The following is a 16,400-nucleotide window of genomic DNA, read 5'->3' on the forward strand; positions in this document are numbered from 1 at the left end:
TCATCCAGGAAGCTGGATCCAAGTGGTCACTTTGCATGATGCAAGGTGTCAACTCAGCAGTGAATTCACTGGAGGAAGGGGAGCTTACTGGCAGGATCACCAAGAATTTAACTATGTTAATCTGCATTTAAATATGTTTTCTTTAGTCCAGTATACCTTTTTTTTTTTCAAACAATATTTGCAATGTATTTTTTTACATTTTGTTCGTAGTTGTAACTGAATATTTCTTTGTACAGCTGGAGTCGTCGGTGCATAAACTCATGGATTAATCACTATTTTGCTGAAAGTGTGCCCTATTTACAGGGTATTGGATACATACGCCATACTAAAAGAAGGCTTTGCATCTTGATCAGACAGGGAACCCACGGTATGCTGAGGGAAACCTATAGTGAAGACAACACACATAATCAGAAACTGCAGAAATATTGTGGTTCCCTTTCTTTCTCCACTAACTAAATCTGAAGTCTCAACATTGTCTTCTTGCAGCTTATTCATCAAACATTTTTCATTTTCTCATTAATACCTTATTTACCTTTCCTGTTTCCTATTTTTTTTTTTTTTTATTTATTTCAGGTATTTGTATAGCGCCATCAATTTATACAACGCTTTTACATATATATTGTACTTTCACATCAGTCCCTAACCCTCAAGGGGCGTACAATCTAAGGTCCCTAACTCACATTCATACATACACATACTAGGGCCAATTTAGACAGGATCCAATTTACCTAACAGCATGTCTTTGGAGTGTCTATTTTAAGTGTCTTAATTTTGCTACGTTGTTTTGAACTTTGCTACTAATTAAACAAATATTGCTGTTAATCTGGGGTTCTAGGGACACCAATCACTGAACTTTGTGAATGTGTAGGTCAGGTATTTTCAGTTCTGCTACTCTAGTCTGCTTGCTGAATCTCACACAGAATCATTCAATCATGCAAGTGCTCTGGCACTTCCTGAAACAGGCAGTGTAAACATCGGGCCCTGTCATCAAGTACCACGCATGTGAGAGATTGCGCCAGAAAAGGCAAAATATACTCAGCACTGGAAAAGTATACCCGTAGCTGACATGACGCAGGCTGCAGCCGGGAGACAGATAATGAAAGAAAAGAAAGTTAAAACCACGTCCATTAAAACCGACGTGAATAAGAGAATTGACATGGCAGTGTGCTTTGTAATATTTGCATATATTAATTTAATGATGAATGTGGATTCTCCGGGCTGAGTTTACTTCCACTTTAAGGCTAGGTTCACACCCAATTTTGATATGACTTTCAGTACGATTATTCGGTGCAACTTGGATGTGGTTTGCATATTTTTATGGGACCAAAATCGCACTGGAATCACACAAAAGTAGTACAGTAACCTTTTCCAAAATCACACTTTGCTGAGTTGCATTGATGTGAATGTGCACCATTGAAAACAATGTGATTTCCATTGTCATGCAATGCAACATCCAAAATCGTGCTAGAGCCTGATAAACATTTAAAAAAAAAAAAGGGAGTACCATTAAAAGCTGAAGTTTAATCTGCTTATATTTCCCTTTCCTGGTCCCCTCTCCACCCCACTAACCCACCCCTTCATCTCACCAGTACCAGCATGCTAAAGAGATTTTTTTAATAAAACCTTTCCATGTTCATTATATTTTCTTGAGCTGGCTATACATGGCTCAGTCTTTTTCACTCAGTCAGCGGGCTGAGTAAAAAAACGGAACAGATTCCCCCATCCACACAATCAGGGTGGATGGGGGAATCCTCCCTGCTGTGTCATTTTACTCTGACAGTGGAGGAATCTGCTGGATTCAAAGTTGCCAGCCTACTTTTTTTTACTGACAGAACATGGAACATTTACTATACAGAGCACAATATTTTACTGACAACCTGACAAAAATGACAGAACTCCTATCAGAAACTAAAACAATCAATATTTAAACAGTATAAACACAAACTGTAAACATTGACAATACCCATAACAGGTAATTAGCCTTGTTTACATATAAAATGTTAAGACAGCATGACAAATTATCAGCCACCCTGCTGGGATACAGTTTAAAAATAAGTTCTGATATGAAACAAATGGGGGACATGTGCTCAACAAGGTGGAGTCTAATATAGTAGGAGTGGCCTAAAAGAGGATTATTAACCACTTGCCTACTGGGCACTTTTACCCCCTTCCTGCCCAGGCCAATTTTCAGCTTTCACAACTGTCGCACTTTGAACGACAATTGCGCAGTCATGCAACACTGCACCCAAATAAAATTTGTATCTTTTTTTTTTAGATAGATAGAGCTTTCTTTTGGTGGCATTTAATCACCACTGTGTTTTTTATTTTTTTGCTAAGCAAACTAAGAATACTAAAAATGTTGAAAAAAAAAAAGTGTTCTCTTAGTTTCTGTTATAAAATTTTGTAAATAAGTAATTTTTTTCCTTCACTGATGTGCGCGAACGAGGCTGCAGTGATGGGTGCTGATAGACACTGATAGGCGGCACTGATGAGGAGGCACTTGTAAGTGGCACTGATGAGGAGGCACAGGTAGGCATCACTGATGGGCACTGAAAGGCATCACTCATATATGGTACTGATAGGAACTGATAGGCAGCACTGATAGTTGGCACTGAAAGGCAGCTCTGATGGGCACCGATATGTGGCAGTGATGGGCACTGATGGGGCTACACTGATCATCAGTGCCCTGATGACGGGCGCTGTCAGCATGAGGAGGACTGCCGATAACCGACATTTCCTTGTTTACATGCAATCAGCTGTGATAGGACACTGCTGATCACATGACAGAGCCTGTGTCATCAGCTCTTCACTGTGATCAATGATCCGCTGTGTCCCAGGGACACAGCGCACCACCGATCAGCACGCATCTGCAGTTAGAGTGGGAGGACGTCATATGAACGAGAGAACCCCTGCCCATCCATCATTTCCTTATATGGCGGGCGGGAGGCGGTTAAAGAGAACCGCTTCCTGACCACCTACCTCTAAATGAACATAGCAGCTGCTTGGGTGAGAACATATTGCCATGGCCTTGATGCTTAGCTTCATAGTGTGGCAACTCAACATGTCAAATGTTTGGCTTGCGGTTTTGACACAGTGGGAGGGTGCGTTAAGTACAGAGTGTGCGAACAGTGCAGAGTTCAGGGGTGCGCTGCATACAGGGTACAGGGTTCAGGGGTGAGCTGCATTCAGGATGCAGGGTTCAGAGGCGAGCTGCATACAGGGTGCAGGGTTCAGAGGTGCGCTGCATACAGGGTTCAGAGGTGCGGTGCATACAGGGTGCAGGGGTGTGCCGCATACAGAGCACAGACTACAGGGGTGCCCCCTTTTCTCCCAAATCGCCCCCTCCCCCAGTACAGTGCTCTATTCCCACTCCCAAATCCCCATCCTTGACAGTCCCTGATAGAGAACTACGGCTGCAGAACAGCAAGATACAGTGGATATAAAGGTCAGGTTTCTGTGATGTAAAAAAATTAGACAAAGAAATTATTTCAGAACTTTTTCCGCTTTTATTGTGACCTATAAACTGTACAACTCGATTGAAAAACAAACTGAAATCTTTTAGGGGGGAAGTAAACCTAAAAAACTAAAATAATGTGGTTGCATAAGTGTGCACACCCTCTTACAACTGGGGATGTAGCTGTGTTCAGAATTAAGAAATCACATTAAAAATCATATTAAATAGGAATCAGTACACACCTGTCATCATTTAAGGTGCCTCTGATTAACCCCAAATAAAGTTCAGCTGTTCTAGTAGGTCTTTCCTGACATTTTCTTAGTCGCATCCTACAGCAAAAGCCATGGTCCTCAGAGAGCTTCCAAAACATCAGAGGGATCGCACTGTTAAAAGGTATCAGTCAGGAGAAGAGTACAAAAGAATTTCCAAGGCATTAGATACACCATGGAACACAGATGAAACTAAAGTTGAACTTTTTGGCCATAATTCCAAAAGATATGTTTGGTGCAAAAACAACACTGCACATCACCAAAAGAACACCATGCCCACAGTGAAGCATGGTGGTGGCAGCATCAAGCTTTCGAGCGGTTTTTCTTCAGCTGGAACTAGAGCCTTAGCCAAGGTGGAGGGAATTATGAACAGTTCCAAATACCAGTCAATATTGGCACAAAACATTCAGGTTTCTGCTAGAAAGCTGAACATGAAAAGGAACTTCATCTTCAGCATGACAACGACCCAAAGCATACATCCAAATCAACAAAGGAATGGCTTCACCACAAGAAGATTAAAGTTTTGGAATGGCCCAGCCAGAGCCCAGACCTGAATCCAATTGAAAATCTGTGGGGTGATCTGAAGAGGGCTGTGCCCAGGAGATGCCCTCGCAATCAGACAGATTTGGAGTGTTTTTGCAAGGAAAAGTCAAGATGTGTCATGCTGACAGACTCATACCCAAAAAGATTGAGTGCTGGAATAAAATCAAAAGGTGCTTCAACAAATTTATTAAAGATGTGTACACCTATGCAAGCATATTATTTTAGTTTTTTATTTCCCTCCGCCTAAAAGATTTCAGTTTGTTGTTTAACTGAGACATACAGCATTAAAAGGTGGAAAAACTTCTGAAATGATTTATCTTTATCTCATTTTTTTATATCACAGAAACCTGACATTTTAACAGGGGTGTGTAGACTTTTGATATCCACTGTAAGTTACTCAGGAGGACACTGTGGTGTAGCTTCTAGCATGTGGGGTCATGGGTAACAGGCTTCAGGAGCTGTTGCCGCCATACAAGCTACCTATCTATGCAGAGAGGCAGTAGGGAGCACAGTTGAGATCACTTTGCAGCCTGAACTAGAGGAGTAGGAACAGCAAATGAGGCTGCCTGCTCCTGTTTAAAAATAATCCCCACTGGCTCCAAACTCTGTCTGGATAAGTGGCTGTCGATGGTGCATCAAGCTGTCAAGGGGTTCATTCTTACACTTGCCGAGCCAATATTAACCTGCCTGAAAAAAGGATCAATCTTTACAGACATAAAATTTTTCTTAGTGACAGCTGGACAACTGTCACTAAATTTACTAATACCTACTGGTTGCAGCGCTGATAAAAATAAGTCTTCCAGCAAGCCCATTCATGAGCAGTTGATTAATTATTGACTGCTCTCGAACAGGACTGGCCATAGATCGAAATTCAGCCAGACCAGTACATCTAAACACTCCCCTCCCTCCAGACTGACAATGCTGCAATCCAAAGATGCCCCTGTGCTCTCTCATCCAGAGTGGAGGCACTCTAATACAGGAAGTCAGTTACTGGCCAGATCACCAGGTGAAAACAGAGGGTAAAAAAAGAAAAATAATGCAGCCACCACATCTAATGATTGGTAAGCTGCAACATATTACAATTTAGGTTTTGGGATTAATAGCATCTTAATGGTTTATCTGGGAAGAATGCAGCCATGAGTGGTATGAATACCATATGATATGGCACTGTGCTTTACTATCATAGACAGAAACCAGAGGAAACTATTGTCTTCTCTGCTTGGAAATAATAATAAAATAATCAAAAGGAATTAAAGGTCCCTTACCCATTCGTATCAGAGAGCATTCAGAACTGTTATTTGCTGGAGGTGGGCTGACATGGTGCATCAGGAGCTCTTTGTAGTGACTCTCATCCAGGATGATATGATAAGCACCTAACAAAAAAACATCCACGTATATAGTAAAACAGATTCAAACCTAAACACCAATCAGCAGAAAGTACCAGTAAACTTGTATAAACACAGAACAGATTACAAGTTAACTCAGCATTTATTATTTGTCATCTGTAGCAGTACATGTTCTTAACCACTTGCCTACCGGACACTTTTACCCCCTTCCTGCCCAGGTCAATTTTCAGCTTTCAGTGCTCTCGCATTTTGATTGACAATGGCGCGATCATGCAACGCTGTATCCAATCTAAAGTTTTGTCATTTTGTTCACACAACTAGAGCTTTCTTTTGCAAATAAATAATTGTTCTTCATAAAAATTTAGGCCAAAATGTATTCTGCTACATTTCTTTGACGAAAATAACCCAAATCAGTATTCAATATTTAGTCTGTAAGAAAGTTATAGAGTCCACAAACTATGGTGTAGAAAATTGATCAATCCTAAAGTATTGACGTTCAATCTAATTTGTTGAGGCCCAAAAATGTTAGGAAAGTACAGATATCCCCTAAATGACCCCTTTTTGCAAAGTAGACAGTCCAAGGTATTTAGTAAGAAGCATGGTGAATTTTTTTAAGTTGTAATTTGTCATAATGTTTTTTTTCACAACTCTTTTTTTTTTTTTACATACCGTCACCAGTGCAGTACAGCGTCACCATATAACTGGTGTGGCTGTGTGGCTGTGACCAGGGACACTGACTGGTGGCAGTGCAAATAATAAAAAAAAAATATGTTTCATTTTTGTTTTATTATTATTTTTTATTACTTTTGTCAAGTAGGGGAGTCCACAAACTGATTTCTGGTGAATGCATATGTAGCTTATCCACTGAACACGAATGTGTGGTGTAAAGATGGCGATTTAGAAGGCTATTTCCAAAATCCAAACACAACAATACACAACACTTGAATATTTTAATTGCACATTAGTGGTGTGTTTTAATAAGCACTTATTTTGTGAATAATTCTGTTGAATGCTGCGCCCATCTCACATTTAGACTGGGTTCACATATGTGCGGGTCTGGTTTGCAAATTTTTTAAGTGTTTGACACATGAAATTGCACCTAAACCAAACTGAAAATTGTACCAGGCTCTTTTTAAAAAACGCACTGCGGCCAGCCTGCACATATGTGAACTGGCTCCATAGAAAGCTGGTTTGGTTCACACGTCATGCGAATCAGATTCGGTTTAAAACGCATCCAATTCGCATATATGTGAACGGGGGCTTTTGGTGTTGAAAATCCATTGAAGCAAAATCAGGTTGAAAATGGCTTGTGACTTTCTCTAAATCAAATAAATGTCCTGGGAAAACGAAGTTCATTTGTCTGCATTTCTTAGAAATTATACAACTGTAAACTGAAGCAAGATTCCAATACAATTTTCAGAAAATATACTAAGAGTAAGAAGTGAAGTATAAAAGTGAAGTATAAAAGTAAATACAAAATGTCTGGCATATTCAGCCCTATGCACACAGATGTCTAGAAGCTGCAAAATCATGTAGTATCAAATGCTGAGTGTTTTCCCACAGCCGGCGAGTTACAGGTGCCATGTACAGCTGCCCATACAAGTAAATGTCTGTACGCAGTTGTACTTGTGTAAACACCAATGGCTTGTGCACATTCATATTAATATGCCGTACAAGCCAGGGTAGACAGCAATGCACAAGCCATCAGCAATTACAGGAACACAGCCATTACTTGTATAGGCAGCAGCACATGGCACCTGCAATTCCCCAGGCATGAGAAATCACTGAGCATTTCACAGTTTCTAGACAACTGTGTGCATAGGCCCAAACATGTAAGATATTTTGTATTCATTTCATAATACATTGCTTAGTGTAAGTACATTTTCTGAAGATCTTATTAGAATTTTAACTATTCTTCAGTTTATAGCGGTAACGCTGTGTCATTTCTAAGCACTGCAAAAAAAAATGATTCGATTGCTACGGCTCCATTGGCATGGGAAAGCGCAGGGAAGTTTGTAGCCTCCATGCCTTCAACTGACATAAGTAAAGCACAACTGTAAATGACATTGTTGAAGGATAATTATTGTGCAACATATAAGCTATTAACATATATCTCACCACCAGTTTCCCGAGTGAGCACAGTGCAGACCCGAACCTCAGCCGAGAGACCTATGACAGACACCCGGATTTTGCTGGACTTCAGGCACTGACAGAAATATACCAAAATTAGAAAAAACTGAGCTCATTGCTTTACCTAAAAATCAGAAAAAAAAATAAAAAGAACTCTCACAATCCTTGTGTTTGAGCCTTCAAAATACAGTGCTAAAATAGACAAAAATTAATATTCACCATATCCAATGAATATATCAAAGAAAACGGTCACAATATATGTAATTTAGTAGGTGACACCACTATTTCAAAAGTGCCACAAATATATCATAAATGTATAAAATAGACTATAAACTATAAATTTCACTGATAGTCAATTATTTGAATCTGTGAATAAAGTCCACCACCTCGACTTAAATGTCCAAATAATTCAATTAATATATGTGGGAGGGTCACACCACCATTGCAAATGTTGCCAATTTTGTCCTTGGTTTTAAAAAGTGACTACCACTGTGATTCACACCACCACCACCACCACGAGCAGTCTCTTACCAGATGGATAGACCCCAAATTATAGGTGTTTTACAGCAGCAGCAATAATCCATTCACAGCTCAGAAACACAAGGACAAATCGCAGCAGTTAGATGTTCAAAGGCACTTAGGAACCGCCAGGCACACCAAAACAAACACACGGTTTGCACCTCCACTCCTCTATGTGTGTTATATACCCATATAAAAGATAAGCAAGCATTCCATAGTGCAACATGCATATTTACAGTCAGGTCCATAAATATTGGGACATCGACACAATTCTAACATTTTTGGCTCTATACACCACCACAATGGATTTGAAATGAAACGAACAAGATGTACTTTAACTGCAGACTGTCAGCTTTAATTTGAGGGTATTTACATCCAAATCAGGTGAACGGTGTAGGAAATACAACAGTTTGCATATGTACCTCCCACTTGTTAAGGGACCAAAAGCCGACAGTCTGCAGTTAAAGCACATCTTGTTTGTTTCATTTCAAATCCATTGTGGTGGTGTATAGAGCCAAAAATGTTAGAATTGTGTCGATATCCCAATATTTATGGATCTAACTATATTTGTATAAAAGTGTACCAATAAATAAATAATTTGCGCTAGTAAATGTGTATAAATATATAAATATATATAAAGAAATCATCAAATCATAAGTCCAGAAAAAAATATATATATGCCAATACCACAAAAAAAAAAAAAAAAATATAAAAAAACTTTTAAGTGCAAAAAACTTTTGTGCAAAAAAAGTGTCTGAATATGAAAATTTCACCGCTCCGTGAGGACGTCGATGACGAAACGCGTAGGGCGGGGCTTGATTGATGTGACGTCATTACGTTTTTGGCTGCTAGCTACTGCGCATGTGCTGAGTAGCCAGGCTCGTTTATGTGATTGCTGGTATGCTGTTGATGCTGGTGTCGGCTGGGACACCTCTTGAGTAAGTGCAATGAGTACCTAATAAAGGAATTGGTTTTTATAATATTGCACCATGAAGTCTTTCTGTTTCTCTCGAGTGCTTGGCATTTCCCCCTATGGATACGTTTGAAGGTGGTCCTTTACCTATTGGAGAAGTGGATTTTCGATTAACTACAAAGTTTTTCATCCTGTTATTTCGATCGATGAGGATCGGTGTGCTGCAGAGTTTCCGTTTCTGAAGATATATTTATGGATGATCTGCCATTATATTATCAAGGTTTTTTGGTGAAATTTTTCATATTCAGATACTTTTTTTGCACAAAAGTTTTTTGCACTTAAAAGTTTTTTTATATTTTTTTTTTTTTTTTTTGTGGTATTGGCATATATATATTTTTTTCTGGACTTATGATTTGATGATTTCTTTATATATATTTATACACATTTACTAGCGCAAATTATTTATTTATTGGTACACTTTATATATGGTGATTTTTTGCAGGTGGTACATTATTAGTAAGTTATATAATTTTGACCATAGGCGCTATTATTAATTTTTCTTATTTGTATAAAAGTGTTGTACATCTATTCCCATTGATCAGAAGAAATATACTGCATATATACAAAACCACTGCCATCTCCAGCAGGTGTGATGGCGTCAACACAAGCTACAACCCAACGCATTTCAACCATTAGGCCATTTTCAAGGGGATGGATGGATGTGATGACACTTCCCTTAAATACAAAGCAAATCTGCAAGTTCCACCCCTCAATGTAGACTGCACAACAGGAATCTAATTTTCCTAAATGAATTTAAATAAATAAATATTAAAATATTAAAATTTACTTTTATATAATATATGATGTTTTTATTTATTTAAATTGATTTGGGAATATTAGATTCCTGTTGTGAAGTCTACATTGAGGAGCAGCACTCACAAATAAACATACAGGTTCCACTATGGAATGCTTACTTACCCTTAACATGGGCATAACACACATGGCGGCGTGGCGGTGCAAACAGTAAGTTTGTGCTGGTGTGCCAGGCAGTTCCTAAGTGCCTTTGAACATCTAACTGCTGTGATTTTTCCTTGTGGTTTCCGAGCTATGGATGCATGATTGCTGCTAAAACAAGCTGTTGTAGACCACTTGTTTTTGGGGTCTAGCCATCTGGTAAGAAGCTGCTCATGTTGGTGGTGTGATTGACAGCAGTGGTCATTTTTAAACCGATGTAAAAAAAATAGCAACATTTGCAATGGTGGTGGGACCTTCTCATACATATTAATTGAATTATTTGAACATTTAAATTGAGGTGGTGGACTTTGATCACAGATTCAGATTATTGACTATCAGTGAAATTTATAGTTTTGTTTTATATACTAATGATATATTTATGGCACTTTTGAAATAGCAGTATCACCTACTAAGTTACATATATTATGACAGTTTCTATGAAATATTCATTGGATATGGTGAATATTCATTTTTGTTTATTTTAACACTATATTTTGAAGGCTCAAACACAAGGATTGTTTGATGAAAATTTAAAAGGCACAGAGCAACATTTGGGTTTATATAGACAGAATTATGAAAACAAAAAAATGTAAAATGAGATAGCTGAACAACTGCTGAAACAATATTAATGTTCAATATAAAGTTGCCCACAACCAGATGCTGACCAAACGGCTGTCACCCTAACTCCTTCTCCAGCAAAGGAATAAACCCAAAAGTTTAGATGAGCCAAGCTTTAATATCTATGTGCACTGTGACAATGGTGAAAGAGACGGTGGTGAAAGGTAAGACTGTTCCAGCATGTCCACTCATCCTCAAGTACAGTCTACCTCAACCGTTTAACTCCAGAGGAACCATTTAACTAATTTTCAGGTCTTCGAGAACCCTTAGTAAAATAAATTCATTTGGAAGTCAGTGGGAAAATGCCTCGTACATTAGCAGTCAGTCGAAAGAATACTGACTTTACAGTGGTGGTCAGTGGAAAGAATGATGTCTTTACAGTGGTGGTCAGTGGAAAGAATGCTGTCCTTTACAGTGGTGGTCAGTGGAAGAATGCTGTCCTTTACAGTAGTGGTCAGAATGCCACCTTACAAACTGCTAAAAAAGATCATTAGTGTCATGCAGCTGGCTTTGCCAAGTGGCATTGACCCTAGAACTACAAAGACTGATCAGATGGGAGGTCAGTCAGCCATAGCTCAAGGAACCCCTAGGAACCTCTGGAGAAACCCTTAGGGTTCAATGGAACCATGGCTGAGAATGGCTGCTCTAGCATCTAAGATGCAACTTAAAGAAAAATGAACGCCTTTCTAAAGTGTATCAAAAAGAATAAAATAATATACTGCGGCTTACCAGACTTTCATTTATTTTCACCTGGTAATCCTGCAAATAACATACTTCTTGTCCCTGGGTGGCTATGCACACTCACTGTTTTGTATCAATGAAGGTAGCCATCCATAGGCTACAAATACTGTATGCCTTCGTTGTTTATCTCCATTACATGAAGGGAGGGATGATGAGATTAGGAGCTTATGGGAAGAAAATAACATTCATATTGCTTTCAGTACACCTTGCATAAAGTGACCAACTTTAAAAAGAAGTCCTTCTACAGAATTGGTCCGTATTAAACAAAAACTGATGGTTCTAATCTCTAAACAGTCTTCCATGGAACAGTCATGCTGCAAAAATCAGCATTCCTTCAGCACATGTAGCCAATGGCTGCAAGCACTGATCTGTGTATTCTATGCGGGGTGAGAGTACCTCCTGTCATAGTAAAATAGAACAGTATGGGAGATCCCTGCATCAACACAAGCGATGGATGATCAAAAAAAAGAAAAAATGTACATGTATACCCTGCTTTACTTAGGATTTTAAAATGGCACAAGAGGAAAAGCAAGAACTAACTCGTGTCTATGAGTATTAGAGACATGGTTCTGCTATAACATAAGAGATTAGCATGTAGCCTAAAGCTCAGCACTGTAAAGAATTATGATAGTACAGAATATTTAATAAATTTCTATTGAAGAAACAATTTATAAAAGTCTAGGGGTGTGGAGATATCTATCCACACCGTGTAAAGTACATTAGCACTAGAAATGCATGCCCTGCCACAGAAGCAGACACACAGTGACAAATCACAAACTACCATTCTATGCTGTGCACCACGTCCAAGTTATCTAAAAATCCCTGTTCCACCTGTGTGCACCCCTAAAGTGTGTCTTGGTGATACAGCTGTTAATATAAGGCAGCGGTCTGCAAACTCTCTGAACAAAAAGCCAGTTTAAGATCCTTCAGATTGTAGGAGGGCAAAACTGTGGTCGGTAGGACTAATAGCCCAGCATCAGTGGGAGTAAACAATGACATGCGTTGCCCTTCCATGTGCACCTTACTGCAAAGGCTAGTTTTAGTTTGCAGTGGTTGCCACTTTTTTGTAAAGTTGCTTGAATTGGGCGTGGGAACACACTGGATACCTTCAGATGCCATTGTGCTTTTGCTGGGCATCACGCGTGTCCCTGTGTATTTAAGGAGAGGTGGACTCCCTCCAGGCACACCTGCCCTTAATATATCCACTGCTATATGTGTTTATATTTGGGAGACTGTGAAATGTATAGTGTTAGGACAGCAGTATACAGAGGAGCCTTGATGTGGGCACTGTAGCTTACACATATACTTGCAAACGTGTGCAAACAAAACCTCTGCTTTTAATGTGAAATGTTAGACTGGGTCAGTTTGCTTGTTTTACAAGCTAGCTGGTAAGTGAGCTGGGAAAATATTTGTTTGTTATAGATGGGATTAAACAAAGGCTTGGTGGTGAGTGGGAGCAAAAAAAATACATACAAGCTGCAGTCAGTTGGAGGCATAGTGCCCCATCATTGGTATTAGTGGGAGATATTATGCCCCATGGTTAGTGACACCAGAAGGAATGGTGACTCATTGTTGGTGTCAGTGGAAGGAACAGTGCCACAAGGCCCGGATAAAGACAAGCAACTGTAGGTAACAAGCTGCATTTTGTAGACCATTGACAAAAAGCATGCTGTATAAATACAGCAAAACAGGACTAAGGCGGGAGAAGCAGGGTTTATTCCATTTACACCGTGATGAAGTGGAGAGGTGTGGAAAATGTAGCATGTCTATATTTTTCCAAACACCGGAGCTCACCTGTATTCTCTGTTAATCACCGCATGTCAGTTGTGGTGGACATGAATGAAATTCCACTTTGTGATATTCCAATCAGGTAAAAAAAAAAATCTGTCTTGGGTTGCAAATATGATGCAAGGCACGCCTATAGAACGGATGGATCGTTTTAGTGTGCGGGTTGGTATGAAGAAGTCATTAGTTTTTAAACACAGACTAATACTCAAGAGTCACTCACTGTAGCTCAGGTCAGGTGACAGTATGATTTGACCTTCTGTCTATAGACAGACCTAGACATGCCCCAGTAGACAACCAAGCAGTATGGAGACAAGACACTGACTCCAAATTTAGTTGCAACTCACCTTTGTCACCATCAGAGCTGCTATCTGCCTGCTAAAAATATCTTCTGGTATTCTAGTCACCACTGTCAGGAGACACTCCCACTGTGCCTGAGCAACTTAGGAACCAGAAGCTGTGGCACCCAGTAAGCAGCATCACCCTACCCAGAAATGGACTTAGCCTGGCATATCCCCAGGGAAAGAATGCCCATTCTCTGCCCCATCTCCCCTGAGAGAAGGGATCAAAACAAAGCTAGGCAAGTTCACCAAGGGGAAAAGTCACCTCAAAGTAGAGGCCTTCTTCAGGCACTGAAACAGGGAATGGGTGCAAACCTCTTCCTGCTTATAAAGAGGAAGGGACTGGGAAGCAAAGATGAACGAGACAAACCCCTCGTCCTTCACATCAAAGATGGTGGGGAAAAAGCATCGGTGGTGGACTGCAAATGAGAGCCCTGGCCTGAACATTCTTCCACCAGGTCCCAAGCCATGCATCTCCCTGTAGGAAACACAAAAACTAGCTAGTTTTGTAGAAGAACTTCCTCTGAACATTTTTAGTGATGTGTTTCCCATTTTCAGGTGGAGGTGGCGATGATTTCTCATACGCTGAGAAGACAATTTGGGAAAATATTATTAGCCCAAAACACAAAAAACCTACTGCAGCCACCAAATCCATGAACAGTTAAACTGCGATATATTCATTTTTTGTTCTTGGGATTAGTTATCTTTTAGGTTTAAAAGTATATGAAAAACCCAATCAATGAAATCTCATATTTATCCCAACTTTAACAGGTAATGAATGTTCAAAGTGTATTTTTAAATCTGCATTTTCATTAATGACCTTGAACAAGTGTCTGTCCTTGTTCAGACACTTTCTTTAATAGTTTGATATGGCTCTGTCCCTTCCCATTTGCGCTCTTGAGATGGAGTCTGGAAAAGGCTGTTTCAGCACACGTTGTGCACCCATGTTCCACCGTTGTCACCATTAGGATATTTGCTCTAAAAATGTCATGCATCCATTGCTGGAGAGAAATGCCTGTACACAGGAGGGAACCACAAAGAGGCTGCAAGAGATCAGTAGCACTTGCACACAACAGAGGAGGAAAAATAGTGAAAACAAGTATTTTTGCTGAAAAAAGAAACTATTTATGCTATACAGTGCTCTACATCCCTCTAAAGATTCCATGCCTCGATGAAAGTGGCATTGTATTTATTATTATTTATGATATTTGTAATGATCTCTGTGCATCAGTCATCCCTGCAATTATATAAGTAACTTATGCTAGCAGAATCCCCGTAAGAGACAAGACCACTAGTGGGAACATTTACAAATCTGTACAGAAAATACAAATCAAAATATGGAACAGTAAGCAATCAAAATTGTAATATTTATATATAAAATGACTGGCCTCATGTTACAATAAACCAAAATGCAAAATACAGTAAAAAGTTTCTTTAAATGGTCAGTCCACCGAAAGAGCTATTTCAGTTTATATGATGAATGCAACAACCAAAATAACAACGTGGACAGGTATAGACTCACCCTACAAGTGGCTATATAGCTAGAAATCACTTTAGATTATTACCAACATAAAGGTGCACTTCATCAAAACACTGTGCAACTTAACAGATAACAAGGAATTTGTATCTCTTATAACAGAATTTAGAAAAGACATCAAATTACCTTTATCATATCATAAATATTGGATGGATCACATGTTGTCAAGCTGCTAAAAATCACCAGGATCTCACGGCTGGTATGGCCAGGCATGTGTCTGCATAAAAAAAAAAATTACAGAATGAAAAAAAAAAAAAAAGTATACACCCACACATTATATTGACCAAAGTTTTGGGACACCCCTCCAAAATCATTGGATTCAGATGTTCCAATCTACTCCATGGCCACAGGTGTATAAAAGCAAGCACCTAGGCATGTAGACTGCTTCTACAAAAATTTGTGTAAGAATGGGTCGCTCTCAGGAGCTCAGTGAATTCAAGCATGGTACCATGATAGGTTGCCACCTGTGCAAAAAGTCCATCAGTGAAATTTCCTTGCTACTAAATATCTCACAGTCAACTGGTAGTGGTATTATAACAAAGTGGAAGCAACTGGGAACAACAGCAACTCAGCCACGTGGTAGGCCACGTAAAATGACAGAGTGGGGTCAGCGCATACTGAAGTGCACACTGTGCAGAAGTTGCCAATTGTCAATACCTAAAGACCTCCAAAACTTTGCATGACCTTCAGATTAGCACAACAGTGTATAGAGAGCTTCATGGAATGGGTTTCCATGGCCGAGTAGCTGCATTCAAGTTTAACATCAGCTAATGCAATGCAAAGATTCGGATGCAGTGGTGTAAAGCACGCCACCACTGGACTCTAGAGCAGTGGAGACGTGTTCTCTGGAGTGACGATTTCCGTTTCTCTGCCTGGCAGTCTGATGGACCTGTCTGGGTTGCGGTTGCCAGGAGAACAGTACTTGCCTGACTGCATTGTGCCAAGTGTAAAGTTTGGTGGAGGGGGGATAATGGTGTGGGGTTGTTTTCAGGGGTTGGGCTTGGCCCCTTAGTGCCAGTGAAGGGAAGTCTTAAGGCGCCAGCATAACAAGACATTTTGGAAAAGTTCATGCTCCCAACTTTGTGGGAACAGTTTGGGAATGGCCCCTTCATGTTCCAATATGACTGCACACCAGTGCAAAAAGCAAGGTCCATAAAGACATGGATGAGTTAGTTTGGGGTGGAGGAACT

The 16,400-nt window shown here is 39.7% G+C and overlaps 1 protein-coding gene across 1 annotated transcript in view; it reads right to left on the reverse strand.

Moving 5' to 3' along the window:
* The window catches only part of GTF2H2C (GTF2H2 family member C), a 49,702-nt gene that overhangs the window by 7,502 nt on the left and 25,800 nt on the right, over positions 1 to 16,400 (reverse strand). The window contains exons 9-12 of the mRNA XM_089693206.1: positions 15,337 to 15,427; positions 7,731 to 7,818; positions 5,532 to 5,639; positions 320 to 383 (exon numbers count right to left, since the gene is read on the reverse strand). Of these exons, the coding sequence (XP_089549332.1) occupies positions 320 to 383; positions 5,532 to 5,639; positions 7,731 to 7,818; positions 15,337 to 15,427 (351 nt within the window). The remainder of the gene's footprint in view (positions 1 to 319; positions 384 to 5,531; positions 5,640 to 7,730; positions 7,819 to 15,336; positions 15,428 to 16,400) is intronic.

Source organism: Staurois parvus, unplaced genomic scaffold (assembly GCF_062004578.1).
Source record: "Staurois parvus isolate SC_StPar_1 unplaced genomic scaffold, SC_StPar_1.0 ptg000618l, whole genome shotgun sequence".
Lineage (NCBI taxonomy): Eukaryota > Metazoa > Chordata > Amphibia > Anura > Ranidae > Staurois > Staurois parvus.